This window comes from Vipera berus, assembly GCF_964194415.1.
Source record: "Vipera berus genome assembly, chromosome: Z".
Lineage (NCBI taxonomy): Eukaryota > Metazoa > Chordata > Lepidosauria > Squamata > Viperidae > Vipera > Vipera berus.
The window spans coordinates 92,164,870-92,186,852 of record NC_138205.1 but is presented as its reverse complement, the minus strand read 5'-3'; the positions used below and the strand labels follow the sequence as shown (position 1 = coordinate 92,186,852).

Sequence of the window (21,983 nt, the reverse complement as noted above, 5' to 3'; positions counted from 1 at the left end):
CAAAAGTTAAAAGGAATTAAACATATGCCCAACTAAAAACAGTGAATACAAATATTAAAGTAACAATAAAAAACCCCACCCATCCCCCATCAGGCCAGGCCGGCTTGTTCAAATAAGAATCTTTGGATCGCGACGGAAGGAGCGAAGGTCGGGCGCCATCCGGAGCTCAACCGGTAACTGATTCCATAGCTCCGGGGCGCCCACAGAGAAGGACCTCCCCCTGGGGAATAAGAAATTCTCCACTCCCTGTTTTCCCAACCTAAGGGCCTCTATATAGTTTTGGAATATGATCCTCCACTACAGGGAGAAACTACATTTCAGGAAAACACTGGAAATTTCTTTATTCATTACATTTCTACCCCGCCACAATTAATGTGTCCCTAATCTATAGCTTTAATACATCTTAGAAAACAGATGTACAAAAAATGCACAGACTAGAGGCCTGTTTCCTTCTTTGATTAATGAAAACAAAACAAAAAAATTAAAAAGCACCTCCCTTATCAATAAAAATACTAAATAATATCCTTAATCTTGGTTACCTGCAGTTCACAAATTATAAGGCAATAACAGGAGATGTGCTTAATGCACACTACAAGTAATATATATTCTCATTTTTAGTCAAAAAGTAACACTCCATGCCCTAACCATGCGGACGTTCTGCTCATTTTCCCCAGTAATTAATCAGAATAGAAAACCCCTTAGTCCCTTGCGCTGGTGGAGAGTAGAGACACAACATAATATAACAACTTCATGTGACAAATGACTGAATCTTATCCTATTAATGTAGAACAACATCTTTACAAGATTTCAATTGATGAATCCCATATCTAAACTAAATGAAGACTGCAAACGTGAACAAGAAAGACTGGTACCTAATTCTTCTCAGCTTGCAATGTCAAATTTTCAAAAAATTGGGGAAAGGGAGAAAAGTCTATGAGCTGAAACAAGAATGTTTCTTAGATTAATTTTAGAACATCTGGTTATGTAAACAAATCCTTGAAAACAGTATGTGGTACCACCACCTTTGTCCACATGGTCTGGAACCTATTTAGATCATTGGTAGCATAAGAAATTTGGGTGAACAGCTATAACTTCAACAGAGCTGGCATTTGTACTGAAGAGGGCTAGATAAAAAAAAAATCTTTGGAACACACAGTTATGGACTTGTAACACCTGTCTGTCTGCAGCATCTCTCTTTTACAAGGATGCAGCTGTTGAAAGCTCCTACATTCTTAGAAAAAATACAGCTGATTTAGGCTGCTGCATGGAAGTCCTATAAGAACATCTCACAGGCTCCAAAACACATTTTTGTATCTGGAGAATTGCACAGCCCTAATATTAGGCACACATGGGTTATCGCTATTAAAACAGCTAAATACAAAACATATCTATAGGAAAAGAAGCTGCTAAACACAGCCAAATTTGAGGATAGCCTGGAAAAAATGAAAATAGTCACGGTATATGAAATATTTTGAATTTAAATCTTTTACAATGAAAGGTATTTAAAAAAGACTTGTGAACCATGTTCAAAATTTGTAATAAAACAAGTTTTAGGATCCAGACACATATAACATTTGAACCACATGATTTTTCTTGAAGCCCATTAATAATAACTATCCAGTCAAAAGTAGTTTGCAAGCATAACCTGGCTAAAGAGTACCACAAATGATCAGGTTTCTAATATCACAAGCCCATCTTTTCCTTTGCCACCTCAGAATCATTGGACAACATTTTTGCTATTCCTAGAAACACAGTATTTTATCTGATGTAAAAATTACAGATCTTTTTTCTCCTCCCATCCCAAGAAATACATTAAAGATTCCAGGAAAAGAAACCTATATAAAATAGAGTAAAAGAACATATAAACCATTACAGAAAATTGAATTAAAATGTACTTACTCTTGCCTCTCAAATATCATACATCTCCATTATGTAGGCTTTAGGCACCAAGCCAATGGTTCCTTTCATTTCTCCTACCCACCAGCCAAATCTATTGTACTCCTAATTGAAAACAATATGCAGTATTAACCTTTAGTCTGATATGAATGCAACAGAGTTTTGCATATGACTCAAGTTTCCTCCTTATGTACAGTTATAAGAGCGTGAATGGAAAATTAAAATGTTAAGGAAGAGCATATGAATGTTGTACGCAGGACTTTTTCAAGCACTTGAAATACAGTTAGGGCCAAGACAGGAAATTACTCTTTAAATGGCTAGGCATCTGTTTCTATGTATGAAAAAAGATTTTTTTAAAAAGCTATTTACTTATCTATGCATCCTGCAAGCCATATATACTCAATGAGACAAGAATGTGATTATATAATCATGTGTTTTGTTTGTATTTCCTGATATGGTGATAAACACTTTTTAAACAAAAAAAGGAAGATAAACCCTGGATCTCTACACACGTTCAATTGGAAATATTTTTCCAGTTGTAGGTAACTGGTTCAGTCTTTCTTGTAATGCTACTTTTTAATATAAAAAAGGTGCACATTTTTGAAGCATTTTTCAGAAATGTTCAGATTGGACTCATCTTCATTTGTCTCTATTCTGTTTGGATTTCACTAATAAAAACATACTTCTGTATTACCGTAAATATACACAGACACACAAACATACAGTATTTCATAAAAATGTATATCCACTGGTACCAACTCAGAAATAGTTTAACAAAGTTGAAAAAGATCGTATATTATTTTTTGTTAAATTCATATAAAATAATTGCGTATCATTACCCCTGCTCTGTGTTAAACAATGCTTCCTGCCATAAAATTTTATCACAGATCTTATATGCCTGACAAATGACTAAATGCATTTTGCTTTGAATTTTGTTTAGGCATAGCAATATGAATCCAAACCAAACCAAGTATATGAAAGTTTAAGGAAACAATCTTTTCCAAAAGCAATACCAAATAACAGAGATCAAATTTAATTGTTTTTGTCCCTGGAAGGTAAATGTTGTTATGATTAATCTTAACAGGAGCTCAATAACTTTCAGCAACTAAAAATGAATTCCAGTAAAGTATGTGCCAAAGGAAACAGAAGAAAACAGATTCCTTGTTCAAAAGACAGACTGACATTAAACTGTATAAAAAAGTGAAGGAAAATAGAACAGACCCAAAGAGCATTCTGCCACAGTGGGTTGCGTTTGCCAGTCTGTTTTTACCTGAAGCTAAACATTAATGCGTTCTGATGGAATTTAGGCATTATATGGGATGCAAATTCACCTATCCTTCCATAGCATTTAAGGGAATAGAAACAGCAAGGTACCAAAATTACTTCCATCCCTTCTAGGGCTTCCTTCAAATGATCTGATTAACTTGTGCCAGATCTATTAACCCTAATCTATTAACAGCCCGTGTATGCTTTCTATCCCGTGCTATCTTCAGTTCACATTTGTTTCCTGTCTACTCCTATCCATTAACCCCTTGTTCATAACCTCAAATTTGCCTTTCTTCCTGAGGCTGTCCCTCCCATCTCACCGTCCACCTTAAATTCTAATTTGGCAGAACCACTTAGGAGAAGGTTTCTCCAGATTATGCTGTAACGTAAAATACCAGAGATTTTTGTTTTAGTTTTTGATAATGAGGACAATTTTATGTAGTGGGGAAAGTTAAGACTCCTATAAATTTGAGATATTAAAAGCCAATACCCTCATTTAACCAAAGGGCACAACAATAAACCACATCACCGAGTTCTGCTTTTACCTCATTTGCCATCAGGATAGAAGAGGAGCTCCAAATAAAAACTTTTAACTTCTTTATTCCCACATGGCTATAAATGACGCTAGTTCACCAGTGCAATTCAGTAAGCAAGTTTCCTTACATGCTTACAGTAAGAATTGACTTTTGCTGGACTGATTATTCTGGGGCCAAAACCCTTAAAGGCAAGAGGCACTTGCTGTCTCACCAGGGGGTTCAGATGTTCCAGCTGTGCATGTTTGTTTAATAAACACATTTCATTCCACATTAGCCTGCTTAAATACACAACAGCAACAGTCTCTAGAGATTTAAAGTGCAAGTAATCACTCATAATGCCAGTCCTCACCTGTGTTAGAGGAATCTTGCCAAGGAAGCTTTCCAAAATAACTTTTTTTTTTGTAAATGTGGGCTGGAGAACAGGGCAGAGAACAAACATGATGTTTTGCAGAGTGCTTTTTTTTTACTTAAGGGGTCATTAAAGCTTTTTATGACAGAATGAAAATATTCCATGTAGATATTTCAGGAACTTGGAAGCAACATATTCTGAGGGTGATGAGGAGGATGGACCTCAGGAGCCACAAATTAAAATAATAAACTCCCCCCCCCGAAAAAACCCCATCTTGCTATTTAAGAATATTTAAATTTAATGCACTTGTCTGATTTAAAATATTATGGCAATGGAAGTATAATAGTATCAGAAGTTATTTATGGACAGGCTTCAAACACTGAAATCTTACTTTATCTTTACTATTCTTGATATGAAGCCCACAAGCAATCTGAATCCCAATTAAAGCATATGAAATATAAGCAGGAAAGAAAAAAATGAACTGCTATATTGAAAATGTAATGTTTTAGCCTTAGGTTACTGCTATCACTACAGAGACATCCATTTTTAATTAGTTAATTTGCTTACACCCCTTTCTTAAAATGTCTGTAACTTTTGTATGTACTTACAAGTCAATTTGACCATGCTTTTACAGCATCTTTAGGGATACATTACTTTCAGCAACAATAAAAGACAACTGATTTGGGCTAGTAGCTACCCTCAGAGTCATATGCTAGTTCTGTGTATGAGTGCACACACAAATATAAATGAATGGAACTTAACAGTCACCTCTAAAGAAAACCCAAGTATTACTGCAATTTCAATTGCAGTATTATTCTATAGATTGCCAGGCATAGATTATTTATCTAAAATATTAAATCAATGACTCAATTAAGAACAATCGGATTACCAACAAGATTCATATGTAATCATTTCCTACAATTTAATGTTCAGAGTCAAAATAATATATGCTATGAAGCAGCTCCTTAGGTGCACTAAATTTATTTAAGAGATCATGAAGTATTGCTTATGAAAGTACAAAATGCTTAAGGTGGGACTTGAATTTAAATATCAGGCAGCCTCAATAGTCAAATATTTAATTGTAATGAATAACAAATATAGTATGAATACCACTTGCAACCTAATTGTTCATATTCTATTCAGATATAGATAAACCTAATATCTTTAATTCTTCTACATGTCTAGATATACTTTGTATCCTTCCCATCAGCTCTTTCTTACAGCTTTGGCAACTGATTCAGCTTCAGAAAGACTGATAAAATAATGAAGAGTCCTTTAATCTGCAAGAAACCATTCTAGTCAATTTACAAGAATTATTGCATTCCTTTGTAGGATGTGTAATTATTTTCTATTAATCATGTACTATGAAGCTGCATTATGTGGCTATTCTGTTATCACTGGGAAGAAGCCTGCAGTCAGCTCCCAACAATGTTAGGTAATTACTAACACAAAGCTTCTTTTTCCTTCTGGAGAAATTCTATCAAGATCTAGAAGCACTGTAATGCTTTACTGTATGAAAGTAACCATGAAAGAAATTAAAGACCTATATAATGAATTGCTTAACAATAAATGTGCAGGTGAGAAGAGGCTAGTGGAAGAAAAGGGAAGAAAAAATGCTTTTAAATTTGGGAGAAGCAGATTCAAATTTCTCTTACTGAGAGTAAACTCAAATAATGTAATTTTGCTATTGTTAACCTATTTCAGTTGGTCTACTTCCTAATCCAAAATAAATCTATGAGAATTCTCTAAAGTGACGTTTAAATGTGCACGTATACATGCACACAAGCACACTATTATGATCATCATTATCATGGAAGGCATTCAAATTTCAGGACTGTAATAACTGAGAATGCTATTATCTTAACATTTTTGTAATTAAAAGTCCTACACCAAACAAACTGCTCTTAAGAGTCTCCTCTTTGTCTGTAAAAAATGCTTCCATGGAGAGTGCTCTGTCTTTAATACATATGTGATTTTGTATGCACTTGTGTGATGAAACAGAATGAATGGGTCAGATCCAACTACTTGAAGCTTTAGTTCCATTCAATATTTTCCTTAAATTAGTTCCACTGATTTCCATGTGATTATAGGTACTGACAAAGGCTGCAATTCCTAAATTTCATAATACTAGATTTACTTCCAAGAAACAGATTCCACAAAATATCACCTGATTATAAATGATTAAGAATGCATTCAAGATGATTCATAACAATTACTTGATTTAACCTCATATTAGGACATGAAAATTTTTATATAATTTTTAAAAATATATGCCAAACTAAATGAGTATGACAAACACAAAAATCCTTAATGAATGTTTAGCATTGGAATATTGTATGGCCACAGATTCAAGAAAAGGCAGCTCGCTTGCTATTGGAAAGCTCTGTGTGAAGCTATCTAAATATAGACTAACTGCAAATTTTGGATTTGGTACTGATTATGGTATCTTTAAATGCTTCAGATATGAACTAAAAGTCCTATAATCCAGATGCATAAATTTACTGAGTATGCTGGAACAGCAAAGTCTCACAGAAATATGGAACTGTAGGGGGATGGTTTGAAATTGGCAAGCAGTTTGCTGTAACGGAAAAGAAAAATACATGATCATGATTTCTAGTAAATTACTGCACACTTTTCAAAAGCAATTTCAATAAATGCTTCAGATACAGTCCAGAATAAAAAGGCTATGTTGCACATGTATTTAAAAAATGAAAACCAAGGTTTTCTTCTATAGAATATTTTAATAGATTTCTATTATTTTGTTAGACAAAATTTAAGATAGCAGATTTATTTTGGTTTTTCTCAGAGCTACTCTTGACCAAAGTCAAATTCTTCTACTAAAAAACAATACCATATTATATGTCAAAACTCCACAGGTAGCCATATTATCTGAGTCATGGAAGTTGCACTCTTATTAAATATTATTACTCTTAAAGTAAATGTGCAAATGGTGGCCCATAGAGTAACTGATTATATGAAACACATGTCCAAACCCCAATTTCTGTTATTAATAAAAAGAATAAAAATACCAACCATGTTGCCTTATAATTGTATGTTCCAGGCACATGAAATTGCTCAAATTTACAAATTAAAATAATCTTGACCTTGACAGAACAATTTTCAACTTTTACACCTTATTATGTACTCATAATAAAAGCACTGGAAATCTTGATAATATGTACATTTATAGTGAAAATTATGTCTACACTTTTTGGGAAATGGAAACAGTGGGATATTAAGTGTTAAATCAGCTTTTTCAGTTTCAGGTGCATTTGTTTTTAAAAAAGTGTAACACATCATTTATCCAATTGTTAACAAAAGTTCCTCGATTCACTAAAATCATGACATGAGTTTCCTCCTGTAGTGTTATTTTAACACCAAAATATTGATTTTAATTGTTATATTTTAAAAATGAATTCTGGTTCCTTGTTTCTGCAAAATTACCTTAACTGATTTCCTCTATGAATTGAAATATGTGGATGTTTAATTAAAGAATTATGGAATTATTTGAAGTTGATATCTTCATAAAAATCAAGAGAAAATAATCACAATAACATGCTGATACAGACACAAAGTCTTAACAAAAAATACTTTCTGATTATAATCACTATTATAATTAATTTAGACTACATTATGGATTTTTTTCAGCAATGAACATACAGAAAATATAATAAAATGAAAACTCTTTTCTGTTGAAATAATATTTTGTTCCTGTTTTATCTTTTAATTTATACTATATTCTTTCTACAGCATATAATGTCTACATTTAATTCTTTCTCATGAGAATAGGATTTGATCAGAATTAATGTCAAAAAGGGTCTGATATATGATAAGGGGGTAATAGGTAATAACTAAGACGAAGCGGAAGTTAAATTTCTGACACCCACTTTTGAACAACACACATTAACCAGTGCACCTCTAATTTTCAACCACTAGATGGGGTAAAGAATTATTTTTCTAAAAAACACACACAAAAAAACAACAACCAAGAATTACCAGGTGACAAATAGCTAAAGCTTTTTATAGTCTTAAGAAATATTGACAGCTTTAGGAAATGTTTGATCAAGTTCTTAAGCTTCAAAAGCTTTAGATTATTTTACCTTAGCAAGTACTCTTAAATTCTTTCTCTGACTAATAACCCTCAGAACTGGATAAATTATTATCCTGTGCATTTTTGTTTCCTAAATTCAGAGCTGATAGAAGACTGCTGAACTATTTACAACAGCAATACTCAAACTGAAAAAACAAGTTAAATTTTGATTTAAATTTCTTTTCAGTTTTAAAAATTAAGTACCGGTAACTCAAAATATAGCCAAGTTGCAAGATCTCAATCAAAAGCCAAATATTCCAAATACATTTAACAAAGTATGAGACAGGTTAGAGGACAAGGGGACTCCAACTAATATTCTCTTTTATAATGGAACACTTTCAATCCTGAGTCGAATAACAATTAATCTTACTATTAAAAATGGTATAAAAGTACTTTTAAAAAATTTAGGAGCTTAATTACAAGAACCCTAAAAATTACTTAGTAGAAGAAACCTACAAGTTAGTTACAAGAAACAAACAAGGTATTTCTAGACACCAGTCAAAAATAATTCTTGCCAGCCAAATCTTATTGCCTTCTTTGATAAAGTGACTAAATTAATGGATAAGGGAAATGCTATGTACATAGATTACTTACGACTCCAGTAAGGCATTCAACAAAGTAGATCATATTCTACTTCTTGCTAAGACAGAAAAATGTGGGATAGACAGTATCACCACCAGATAGATTTGCAATTGGCTAACCAACCATACTCAGCATATAATCCTCAATGGAACTAGATCTACATGGAGTAGAATTCAAGGTTCAACACTCTTGAACTTCTTCATAAATGATCTAACTGAGGGGATAGAAGGGAACTTGTTAAATTTGCAGACAACATTAAGCTGGGGGGGGGGAGATAGCTAACACCTAAAGTGTTAGGCTCAAGATAGACTCAAGACTCTGAAGGATCTTGACAGATTTGTACACTGGGCCCTATCCAACAAATGCAATGAGTGAGAAAAGTAAGCTTCTACACATAAGGAAAAGAAACCAAATGCACAGGTATAGAATAGGTGGTACCTGGCTTAACAGTAGTAACTGTGAGAGGATGTAGGTATCCTAGAAGACTACCATTTAAGTATGAACCAGCAGTGAATTGCAACTGCTGAAAAAGTTAATGCTGTCTTGGGCTACATTAACAGAGGAATAGTTTCAAGAACATGTGAAGTTGATAATACTGCTTTATACTGTACTAGTGAAACCATACTTGGAATACCTGCATCCAGTTCTGGTCACCACAATACAAAAAAGATGTTGAAATCCTAGAAAGAGTGCAAAAAAAGCAACAAAGATGAAAAGATGTCTAGAGACAAAATGGTACAATGAACGATTGAGGGAATAATCTAATCTAATGAAGAGAGAGACTAGGGGTGATATGGTAGCAGTCCTCCAGTACTTGAGAGATTGTCACAGGGAAGAAGAACTCAGCCTATTTTCCAAGCCACCTGAGGGCAGTAAGAAATAATGGGTGGAAGATCATTAAAGAGAAAACCAAACTAGAACTCGGAGAAATTTCCTGACAGTGAGAACAATTAATCAATGGAATGGCTTACCTCCAGAAGTTGTGGGTACTCCACCACTGGAGGTTTTTACAAAGAGACTAGACAGCTATTTGCCCAGAATGGTATAGGATTTCCTGCATGAGCAGAGGGTTGGACTAGAAGACTTCCAAGGTCCCTTCCAAACCTATTATTCTATGCTTTATGTTCTAAATTGGATTAGCGTTTAGTTTACACATTTAAGTGACAATTCTTGAAAGCTAAACATTAAATATAATCCAATGTACTGTTTCTTAAAAATAAACCCACCCATTTTGTTCAAAGGGGCTTCTTCTTAAATATCAAATAGGAAGATTGAAGGGAAGATTGCTCTGTCTCGCTCTATGTCTAGCAACCTCCTACCGAATTAAATAATGCAAAAGGAGGAGGTAAAGCATGATCTACATGTAAGTAATGTTGCATCAAACTCTTCTCTATTAGTAACATACTCTGTTTCCATCTGTAACATGAGATTAAAATATTATTCATCCAAGGACTGTCAGGAGGGCAGATTTAATAAACAACCCTACTAACCATAGGGTTAGTAGAACACATGAGTTACTTAGTTGTTAGATTTACAACAAACAGAACAAATTCATGGTCAAATTATCATTAGTAACACTATATCTTCTTGGATCACTTCTAGCTATTTTTAGCTCAAACAGGAAACGTTCTGCACTTTACTATTATGAAGACATGGCTCAGAGAATATTATTTATTTATTTATTTATTTATTTATTTTGTTACATTTATATACCGCCCTTTCCCGGAGGACTCAGGGCGGTTTACAGGGTAATTAAAAGCCAAAAATACAAAAGTTAAAAACCAAGTTTAAAAAAGATTAAAGTTATCCCTGTACAAATAAAACCCCAATTAAAATAAATTAATCCTCAGCCTGGGCCAGAGAGCTCGAAGAGCCAGGTTTTCAGGCCCCGGCGGAATGAACGGAGGTCGGGGGCAGTCCTCAGCTCCACCGGCAGCTGGTTCCAAAGGGCAGGCGCCCCCACTGAGAAGGCCCTATCCCTGGGTGTTACCCGCCGGCAATCTCTTACCGGTGGGACCCTGAGAAGACCCTCCCTGTGGGAGCGCACTGGACGAAGGGAACTTGATGCCGGTAGCAGGTGTTCCCTCAGATACCCCGGACCCAAGCCATGTAGGGCTTTATAGGTGATGACCAGCCTAGAAGCTACTGACGTTCTTAGGAAAGTATTAGATGAAAATTCTGATGTCATGAGTAACCTCTGGTTTTGGTATGGTAGCAATTTTAAAAAGTTCTGCAAAGAGTTGCACATTGTGGCTAAAAAAAAAAAGTGCTCCAGCCAGTTTTCCATGCAAAGTTATCTGAAAGGTGTAGTGCTACTGAATGGTTCAAGGCAGCAGCCAACTCCCAGATAAAGTTGCCATTAAATCTTTCTTCACAATAAAATAATGTGAGGTTTTTTAGTCTTATACGAATCTCTCTCTCTCTTTCCCCTCCCTCCCACCATCTCTCTCTCTCTCTCTCTCAGCATATACAAGAAGTACCAAAGAAAAGGAAGTAAAACATATACATTCACATTCACTTCATACTATATTGACAAAGATACATTTTACAAGCAATAAGAGTATTGTCTCAGCGGGAAGTTACTTAGTGGTGTGTAACCAAGATTCCAAACAGAGATAAATAAGTTTTAAAGACAATTCCTGTTGCACAATAAAACTTCAAATGTGGTTACATTAAATTGACAAAATAATTAATGTGCAAGGAACTTCTCACCAAGTGTGAAAGATGCAAAGGAAATGCCCATTTCCTCACGACCTTGAAGTTTGCTTTTTTTTTTCCCTTTGGTCTTATTTCAACTATCTCCCCATACCTATCTTTTAGGGGTGGAATACGGTACCTTACTGAGAATGTAGATAACATCACCACGTTTGAATGACAGCTCATCAGGAACATCCCCAGTGCAGTCCCATAAACCTTGATAGAAATTAACATAATCGGGTTTTTTATTGCCTGGGGAAGAAAAAGATGCATACATTAGATTTTTGAGCCTGATTGCTGCTCTGATGAAGCTTTTTTTCAATCTTTTTTTTTAAAAAAAGAGTACATCTCCCTTTGGTTTTTACTAGTCTTTCTAAGTGTAACATAAAAAAGCTTCTTTTCCATTGTAAAACTTAGCTCTACATCTTCTCTGCCACTGCTACAGTATTCATTTTCACACAAGAAATGTGAAACAGGGCTGCTGACCTTAGGAAAAAATTTGGCAACAGACAAAACAAATATTTCCTTGAAGTCTAGGAGGGTGAAATCTTTGAAAATTTCACTCTTTTTGAGATCTAGCACAAAACCATTGTAGATATTTCTGTAGACAGAATCTTGCTGCAGCTGCATTTTTAAAAGAAATGTATTTGTGTCAGCAACACTCTTTAGATATAAACTCATCCTTCTAAGAACATAAGCACAATGAATGTGCTACGTTCTAACTGCCATACAGACCATTAACTGATAGATTATTTTAGCTCTGTTTGTTCTGTAATGCCACAATAACAGCATATTAAATGCTTTGTCATATGCATATCATACACCAAAACATTTACTGGAGCACACAAGACAATGCCACTAAAATATACTGCAAGCTTCTGCATGCATGGCAGACAATTTCCTGTTTTCAGGTCCGTAAGAAGTGAACTGACTGAGTTAACCCACCAATGAGTATCCCCAATGAGGCAAACAGCTGTGATAGGGTTACAAAAACCAGACTAGATGCAAATGTATTCATCGTCTGCATCTTTTTGCCCAAAGATAAGGATCATGCAATTGATTAGATTATATGGGAAGGTATCTCAATTTTATTAAGGAGACAAAATGCCACTCTGCTAATAGACAGAATATTATTTTCATGTCATTTAACCCTCCTTCCACTGTTATGTGTAGCTTTCTGAACAAGATGGAAATTACTGCTACATATGGAAAAATCATTCCCATTTGCATGACAGAAACAGCATTTTAGAAACTTAGAGAGCCTTTGGTTGTACAGACTGTACACTTGACCCATAAAATAAAAGCTATATTTACATTTCACTACTTCTTAGTGCATTGGAATGTAATATGGATTTCTTTCACTACTTCCTTCATTATGATTCAGTCAAATGTCTCTACTGAAACACCTCAACTCTACCCCGACAACAAATACATACCCCAACAAATAAAATCATAAAATAACTTATCGCATTGCTCCAAAAAAGGAATATTTTAACTGCCATTATATAACACTAGAGGGCGCTTGGGATTGGTTGCGCAGTCATGGTTCATTTTCGACAATTATTATTTTTAGTGCAATTTGTTAATCCTATAAGCAAACACATACACACTTTCATAATTTATTAGGATACATTAGGAACTTAAGAGTAAAGTAAAATCCCTCTATGGAAACCAGAACATTTCCTGCTCCTTCCCCATCTCCCCTTTGCAGATTTCAAATGGTAAAACAGAACATATTCAAGAATAAATGGTAGGTATATATGTACTTTTATACGAGTTTGAGAAATTCTCTAATATCCTAAAAGGCCCTTAAGGCTTTGATGGAAAATACTGCAGGGTGAATCTATGACATCCCCAAGTGAAGTTCACAAAGACCTCATTATGAAACGGTTTCCAATTTCTGTAGGTAGCAGGAGGTTAAATTACCTAAGGATTCAACAACATCTCCCAACCATGGAGTATCTTACTGATTTTCCAACTTAATGTTAAGAAGGGGAACAAACACATGTAACTTAACTGGGCGGGTCATATAATTCATGAAATTATGATTGGCTCTTGTTTCACAGGGTGTCCCTACAAGCCATAATCTTTAATACAAATAGAATATCTAGATTACATTAAACAAAAAATCAGACTGCTAATCTAAAATAAAAGCCATTGAGACCATGTTATGAGTGGAATTCCTGAATTTAGTCTACAAAAACAGTTTTAATTATTTTATTAATTAATTAAATAAATTTATAGGCCGCCATCTTACCTCAAGGATAATTATGTGGCATTTATTCCTCTAGGATTATTCAATGTACCTAAGCTGAAATCATGTTGATGTTACTAAGATCAAAATGCTTCCATATTTTGAACTTAAGTACTCTCATGGTCTATACTGATGGGTCCTCATTAGGTTTTAGGAAATAAGAGATGGCTTAAAATACTTAAGACATATTTTAAACTGGCTTTAAAATAATTATTTTAATATGACTTTGCACATTATTAATAGATACATTTAACTTCTGTGGCATGACAGTTAGGATGCTGAACAGTTTCAAATTCTTACTAGTTACACAGAGGTCAGTGATTGACTTTGTGCAGTGCTGAATCTCAACCTAACCATCTCACAAGAAGATTGTATGAGACTGTATGTGCCACTTTGATGTGTTCAAGGGAGCAGTAAGATTTAAATGTATGTCATCTTTATCAAGTCATATAGTCAAATGGATAGTCGAGAGAATACTAAACAATAAAAAACAAGGGATCTAAAATAACCCTTATTAACCTGAATAGCTACTTCAAAATTTAGTACATCCCAGGCACTTCCTTGAAGATATAAAGCTGTAATTTAAAGAGAAAATTGAAGTATATGGTGAGAGGATAGTCATATTAAAAGTATTAAATCTTAAATGAAAAAGAAATCAAATGAAATTAATTTTGTCTTGCCCATAAATTATTTTTTCGACACAGACCACAATACAGAAAAGGCCATCTAAATTATCATGTTCATATCAAATAATATGCGTATTTTCCTAAATGAGATCTTAATTAACATTTTCTTAAGCCTCAGAATTTCTACATCAACTGTATAAGCCATACAGAACTGACATTACATCTAGTACTGTAGCCCAATGCATGGGCTAAAAGTTGGCTCTCAACTTTTAATATGTATCTTAAAGTCATTCTTTTGAACAACCCAAGTCTCTCAAAAAACAAAAATAAATAACAGAGCCAGCTTGGTACATCAATAAAGTGTTGGACTAGGAATGGAGATCCAGGTTTCCAGTCCATCCTGCGCCACGAAAACTTTGGCTGACTTCAGGCCACTCATTTTGTCTTAAGAGTTTCTCAATCTTGGCAACCTGAAGATGTGTGGATTTCAGCTCTCAGCATGTTGGTTGGAAAATTCTGGGAATTGAAGTCCACAGAAACTAAAGTTGCTAAATTGAGAAACACTCTTTTAGACCAACCTATCTCAGATTGGGGAAAAGAGGAAGGAGCGCTATCTATGCCATCTTCAGCTTCTGGATGAAAGGCAGAATATAAAACTAATAAACAAAAGAGTTCCTGTTCTTTACTGGAAGGCAAAGTCAAAAGCTGAGGCTGACAAAAAGCTGACGGAACATAGCGGAGAATCCGAGAGACATTTGCTGTTTTGCAAAAGAGCTTGAGAAGCAAGAAGAGCAACAGGAGAAAGTGAAGAAGGGAATCCTATCTTACAGAAGCTGCTGCAAAAAGAAAGAGGGTAAAAAGATACCATGAAAGCAGGGTAGGCAGAAAGAAAAGGATATCCCCAATGGCATGGAGCCGAAAGTCTGGTTTAACCACCATCTCTTTGCAAAAACAATGAAAGCAACAGATAAAAATACTGAGGCAGAGAGCTCTCCTTTGCAGGTGGTTGAAGTCATTCAAAAGAATGAACACGAGGAGGAACAAGAAGTAAGATCCCTCTATGGTGGAATAGCTGCAAGGCCATTCTTCAACATGCCCAGCTAGGAATGTTAGAATAATATTGCTGAGCTTTTTTTCCATCTAAATTTCTGTGTTCTAGCAGGAATATGTGAAGGATTAATTGAGAAACACTTTTGTAACCCAAGGAATCACTCTGGCTGCCATGCTTATATTCTTTTCTTTCAAGCCAGGACATCTAATTCATAGCACAATGAATAAGATAATCTTCCCACATAGCAGAAATACAGCACATTTTTCACCTGTTATTCTCTTATCTTCATTTAGAGTCCAAAGTGTCCAGTCTCACCTGATATTGATATCCTGAGAAAGGGAGTTAGTCTTTTCAGTCTGTAAACTTTAAAAAAGTTTCCAAGCAGCAATTAATCCATTTTGGAGCAACACAGCTATTTCTTATGTGTAGTTGACTTGAAAGGGCCTGAGATGGAGTCTACTAACAGATGTTTTCTAACAGTTCCGTCTCAACTTCTATGTGTACTTGAGGGAGACAGATAAACAGATTTTGGGATGTGGGAAAGAGGTTATGAAGAATGTTTAACCAATGAAACAGTCTGCCTTCTGGAAATGTGGGTGCTCCATCACTGAAGGAAATAAGGACTCTTGCTTGAGCAGGGGTTTGTACTAGATTCAAAACCCATTCCAGACCTATGATCCTATGATTCTATATAGTCAATATTTTAAAAAGAGTACCGGTATTTTGATTTAGGAAATGTGGTCAATAGCTTCACAATAGGATCAAGGTGATTCAACATTTTCCTCTATATAAAGTACCTTGATCTGCAAATTGTTAGTAGCTTATTGTTTGTAATGTTAAAATGACCATTTATTTGAATACAAATGGATTGGACATGTTCCAGGGTTGATTAGGAAATTAGGAATCTAGCTCATCTATGCAATCTAAAAACCCCCGCAACTTTATTTTCTTATTTAGTTCATCAAAATCTCCAGTTGAAGCAACATACTGTTCTAGGTAGGCATCCTTGGAATTGCTTTTTAAATGTTATTTCTGCTAATTGTAAATTCATTTCCTTCTAAACATACAAGTTTTTGATAAGAACTTGCCAAGAATTTGGGAGGAGAAAAATAACATCCTTCTCCATGGAACTTCTTGTAGGTTAACATTTCTGCCATCTCTTCCCATTCTACTTTATCATGTTCCTGAAGTCCATCCAGATGTGTTGCAGAAGATCTGCAAACAGGATCTTCTATGTATAAACATATTAATGCCATCAGTCTGTTATAAAGACTTAAATGTTAGAGTAACTTTCAAGTTTCTATCTGTCAAAAGAAAGGATCACATGATTTCTCTATGTTGCTTTTTGTTGAAATTAATTAGTCTGGAAATAATTTTCAATCAGGAAAATGGACAGGGGGAGCAGAGGTAACGGAGGTCTTCCTGTGATGCAATTCAGATTCAATAAATAAATAAAAAGCAGTAGGAAGATTTTGGCTTTCAAGTTCAGAAGAAAGCAGTAAGATGATTTAAGTGACTCTTTCCTGGCATCCAACATTCCTTCCTCAAATATGGTGACATATGCCAGGAGCAAAACACAAAGCAATTGGTAGAAAATGCTTACTTTGCATAATGAAACAGGGATTTGCATAATATGCATAGCAGGCTGCCTTCATTTAGGGAATTGCAAACCTAAAAGAGTACCATACAATCACTTTAATTCAGATAGGTATCAGCTTAAATGTGATTATAAATCTAATGGTGATTATATATTTCTATTGTCATTAATGTAAAATGCAATTGCTCTGAGCCATTTAATACAGTTTCATATATGGAACATGCAAAGTTAGAAAGATTGTTGATTATTATTTTTGATGCCTGGCCTAAATATTGACTAGACCAAAGGCAACAGTGTAATATAAATGCTTGTTAAGACAGTAAAAACTGAGTTTTACACCCTGAATTGTGGTAACCAGTTAACAGTACAAACACACAAGAAGTGTCAAGCTTCTATGTGGGTGTATATGCATGCCTGACTGGAAGGGGAAGCAGCAGGGAGGGACGGTTTTAATCGGTGTCATGCTGCTTCTTCTTCACCTTTATTAAGATTACACAGAGGAAGATGCAAGTGTATGTCTACTCAGAAGTAAGTGCTAAATTTTAATGTGGTTTATGCCCAGGTAAGCAAAGTGCAGCAGTCTCAGAGGCTTAAACTGAAAAAGATGGCCTAGGAAGACACAACCATTTTTTCCAGCATTCCAGTCCAAAGACAGATTTGTTCAGGAGGGATATGTAACCAGTACAGTTTAAAGTAAAAGAGAAAAAAAAAGATGCTACTAGTTGGTCAAGATACATACTGTAGGTGTACGTACACACACACACACACACACACACACACACACCATGCAAAAACATGACGGAAAGTTTAACAATAATTAATTTACCTTAAGGGTGAAACTATTATTGTAAATCAAGTATTTTGTTTATGCTCTTCCTTCATTTTTAAAATTTTATTTTACATTCATATTAATTTTAAATCTCAAGTACTGTAATTAGTAATGCTTGTAACCATAACATTTGAAAGCGTAATTAATATTGATTGAATATCTTTTTATATTCTCTCTTATGTATATTTAACTCTCTAAGGCACTTATGTGGTAGAATACTAAGAATCTAATATATTCTATATTATTTTATTGAGCCAAAATAATGTGTTGCATTAAGAGAATGGAACAATAGATAGTTTATATGACTTAAAAGATTGAGGTAGTTCTATATTGATATTTTAACTGTACATCACACAGAGTCCCTCTGTGAGTGAGATGGGAAGTTTCTAAATGTGATAAATAAATAAAATAAATTATATATATATACTTTTAGTTTCTACAAATGTCACATTTATTCACTATTCTATATTTTTTCTAATTTGATTAGTATTGCTATATTTTGGGTTGGTTGTATTTTTTCATATCTTCTGGCTATGTACTATATATGTATGCATATGTACCACACAGATACCAAACAGAAGTTACTGTATGCCAATTATTTTGGGTGGAAAGTTTTAATGTAAAAAAAAAAGAATCACATTCTTAAATAAGGATAAAATAAGCTCATCTGATATAATACCCAGAAAACTCCTCCCCCCCACAAACAAAAAAGGAAAAAGAAAGAAAATATCTTTTGTCAATTCACTCTTCAGAATACAACATTATATGTTTAGGTTTCTGGAGACAGAGGTTACTTTGAAATGTTCAAACTATTGCCTGAAGTGAATTTCATGTTGGGAAATAATTATTATTATGCTCTCAGGAATATGGTTATGTCCACTTAATTTTATGTCAGCTCATAAAAATGTTAGGACAAAAACATTAATATTTTATTATACAAATAGTTCACTCTTTCAACACTGTATACTGGAAAATTAAGCTTGATTGTATATTATTTTTCTGCAACTGTAATTAGCATAATATTTGGACAAATATCAGTCCACAGATGTTAGGAAAAATGGGCACTCTGGAATGTTTGTGGAGCTTCTGATATGGTGACTCAACATTTTAAAGTTTTGCACAGGATAAGGAATTAGAAGAGTTGGAAGGAATCCAACTACAGTTATCTTATCACAGCTGCAGTTACTTGAGAAACGCTGAAATGTACACTACTTTCAAACAGGGTCAGCAATCTTTTCAGGCATTGTATAATTTGATGTGATGCTGTAAATGCTAAAACATAAGCATTAAAAAGATTTTTTTTCATTTTAAGAAAGTGAGATCTTATCAGATTTCATGTTTTCTTGCCCAAAAACTGACAAGAGGAAAATAAAAATAAAAATGTGACAGTCTCATAGGATTTTGGTCATTTTAAGACAGCAATCTAGAGAGGATATACTGCTAGTAAGCATCATACTACTTCTTGTTACAATTCCATTATTAGAAACGTAACAACCAATTCTTTGTTTCTATGTATATAAACTAATTTGTTGTCTGTAAACTATGCAATTTAAGGCTTTTAATTCATGCAGAAGAAGGACTATAGGATTACAGGACTGTAATAGAAATACATAGTTATACTTAGAATGAAGAACATTTACACCCCCCACACACACACACCCACACACGCTTCAGTATGCTGGACCCCAAATAGGCAGGCAAAATAAGGAAGATAATTTAATTTACAATTTATTTGAAACATTTTAATTAAAAAGTATTTCCTTTAGAGGTAAGAAATTGGGGGGAAAAAAGCTTACATTTATTTTTATAGTTTACACAACAAAGAAATTTCAACATAAAAGTTGATTGGTTTCTGAGAAATCATCTGTCCAGTTACATCACAATAAATTAGACATAATAATATGTAAACATAAGGATTGAAAAAAAGCATTGTATTCTGTTTGTTAGCTCTGTTTGTTAGCTAAAAATAAAACTACTTTACCTCCAATGTATCAAGGACTTTGGCAAGATTCTGGTTTCTAAAAGAAAGGCTTTTTACATTCTTCTTGCTAATGGCCAATTATTAACAAAACATTTAAAAGAGAAACAAAAAGATGCAAAAAGGCAAATTAAAATACAAGCAAATCTATTTTAGTTAGCCAGTGCAACAGTACAAAATCCATATTGCAAGTATTACAAAGTCTATTCTACATGGCCCTGGTTACCTTTATGCTGTTAACAAAGCAGTAGAACTTATGAAGATGATAGGGCAAAATAAGATGTTGCTTCTACTTTAGATTTTTTAACATGGGATTAGACAAATAATGAAGGGCCAATCCATCAGCAGCTATTGGCAATAATGGACAGATACATTTATGTAGTACTTATTTTGAATACTGTTTTTTCAATAACAACTTCTCCAAGCAATTTATTAAAGTTAAAGGAGTTCAATAAACGTATTTCAATTCAATTGCTATAGTTTCATCAGAGCATTCACCCCTGAACCAAAGAACACATTTTCTCTACAGATTTCCCCAACATGAAGTCTTCAGTTGTGGTGGGATTACAACTTCCAAAATCCTTAGCCTTTGGCCATGCTTGTGGAAATTCTGGGAGCTGTATTCCCATTTCATTTGTATATAATGCAGAAAAACTATCATATCATACTGGTTTGTGAGCTTCCTCACTATTTTTTAAAATGGTGGATCTTTGATCAGATATACCACCATACTCCTAAAGAATCCAAGAGTATATAAAGAACTTATATTTTAAATCTGTCCAATTATTGTATGCCACCCCAACTGACAAACAGATAGCTCAGTGCTGCAGGACATATCTGCTAAGTTCAAATGTGAAGATTGTTTAAAACAAACCAATCGCAAAGCAACAAAGTGCATTTAAGTTTGAGCTTGTTGAATATACTGTAACACCATTTATCAAGATTTACTTGCTCTAGAAACTTACATCCAATTGTTGACTTTGAAATTTATCTGGATTAACCACATAAATAACAGAGAAAGTCCAGAGTCTACAGACTATTACCTAACTCAACCTTCCTATAAAAGAGTGACATACAGTATACTATTTACCACTTCATGCTTATGGTTCACTGAAATATCAATCCTACACAGACTAAGACCTACTGAAATCAAGGCAATCCTATATTGGCTGAACACACAGAATCTAAACAGAAGTAACTTCTGATACTTTTTGAGGGAGGCAGAGGATAACCATGGTGTTCCAGGAGAAGAAATAACAATACTGTGAGGAGCATCAAAAATTTTAGGTGATGCTTAAATATTTTTGTATGGTGTTTTACCTCATTTCTGAAAAGACTTTAGGCTTCATGTTCTAATGGCCTTGAAGTGGAGCCAGTTGACGTTATGTTAATGTAAATGTATGCCGAGTTACCAAAAGGTTTCAAGGATCCCACTGTTATTTATGGTAAGAAATATTACTGAATCTATTGTAGTGGTCCCTCCAAAAGCAAGATCTGATGACTTAAAACTTTGTTTCCTTTGCAGCAAACATTAGCCTAAACTGTCCACAACAACCTGTTCATATAGTTTCCTGCCAGAGGGCGGAAGTCAGGTCTGTTTCCTTTCCACATGCTACAACAGGAAGGGCACAGTGAAGAAATTTCCTGAACATATTCCTCATCCACCCTTTCTCTGACAGCAGTGGAAGAATGATGTGGAGCAAATATGACAAAAAAGATAACCTCAGGTTCATTCTTTCAGGACACAGTAACAAAGCACACCAGGCATTCAGCTGATGCCTGGGGTTTGGAGGTGTTTCGATAAGGAATAAATGTTGGATTTCCAAATCCAAAAGTTAGCTGAGTATCGAAATGGCAATGCCAGTAAAGCAAATGTTAGTATGCCCTTAAGAAAAGCTGTTTTGTTCTAGAGTATCTGAACCAGTTCCCCAACTCCCTTTTTTGTGTGTGGATTAAAACCAGGGCAAGTTGCCAACACAAATGAAAGAAAGTATGGCTCCCCCCCCCCCGCCCCAACACACACACTACAATTCCTGGGTAGTGCTGTTCCCTTCTAATTTTCATACCACCATCACCTTTCCTTCTGCAGTCATTGGACCCTGGCATTTCTTAGGTCGGTTCATTTGCTTTCTGCAGTATAATCATATGCAATGAAGATATGCATGGCCAACATTTAAGCAGGCTGCAGATCAATTAGTGGTCTTAAGTTTATCTGATTTTTATCAAAGAAGA

The 21,983-nt window shown here is 34.5% G+C and overlaps 1 protein-coding gene across 1 annotated transcript in view; it reads right to left on the bottom strand.

The window, feature by feature from the left end:
* Positions 1-21,983, bottom strand: part of SKAP2 (src kinase associated phosphoprotein 2) — a 141,039-nt gene that overhangs the window by 2,724 nt on the left and 116,332 nt on the right. Inside the window, exons 11-12 of the mRNA XM_081343192.1 lie at positions 11,556-11,668; positions 1,900-2,001 (exon numbers count right to left, since the gene is read on the bottom strand). Coding sequence (XP_081199318.1) covers positions 1,909-2,001; positions 11,556-11,668 — 206 coding nt within the window. The 3' untranslated portion in view covers positions 1,900-1,908. The remainder of the gene's footprint in view (positions 1-1,899; positions 2,002-11,555; positions 11,669-21,983) is intronic.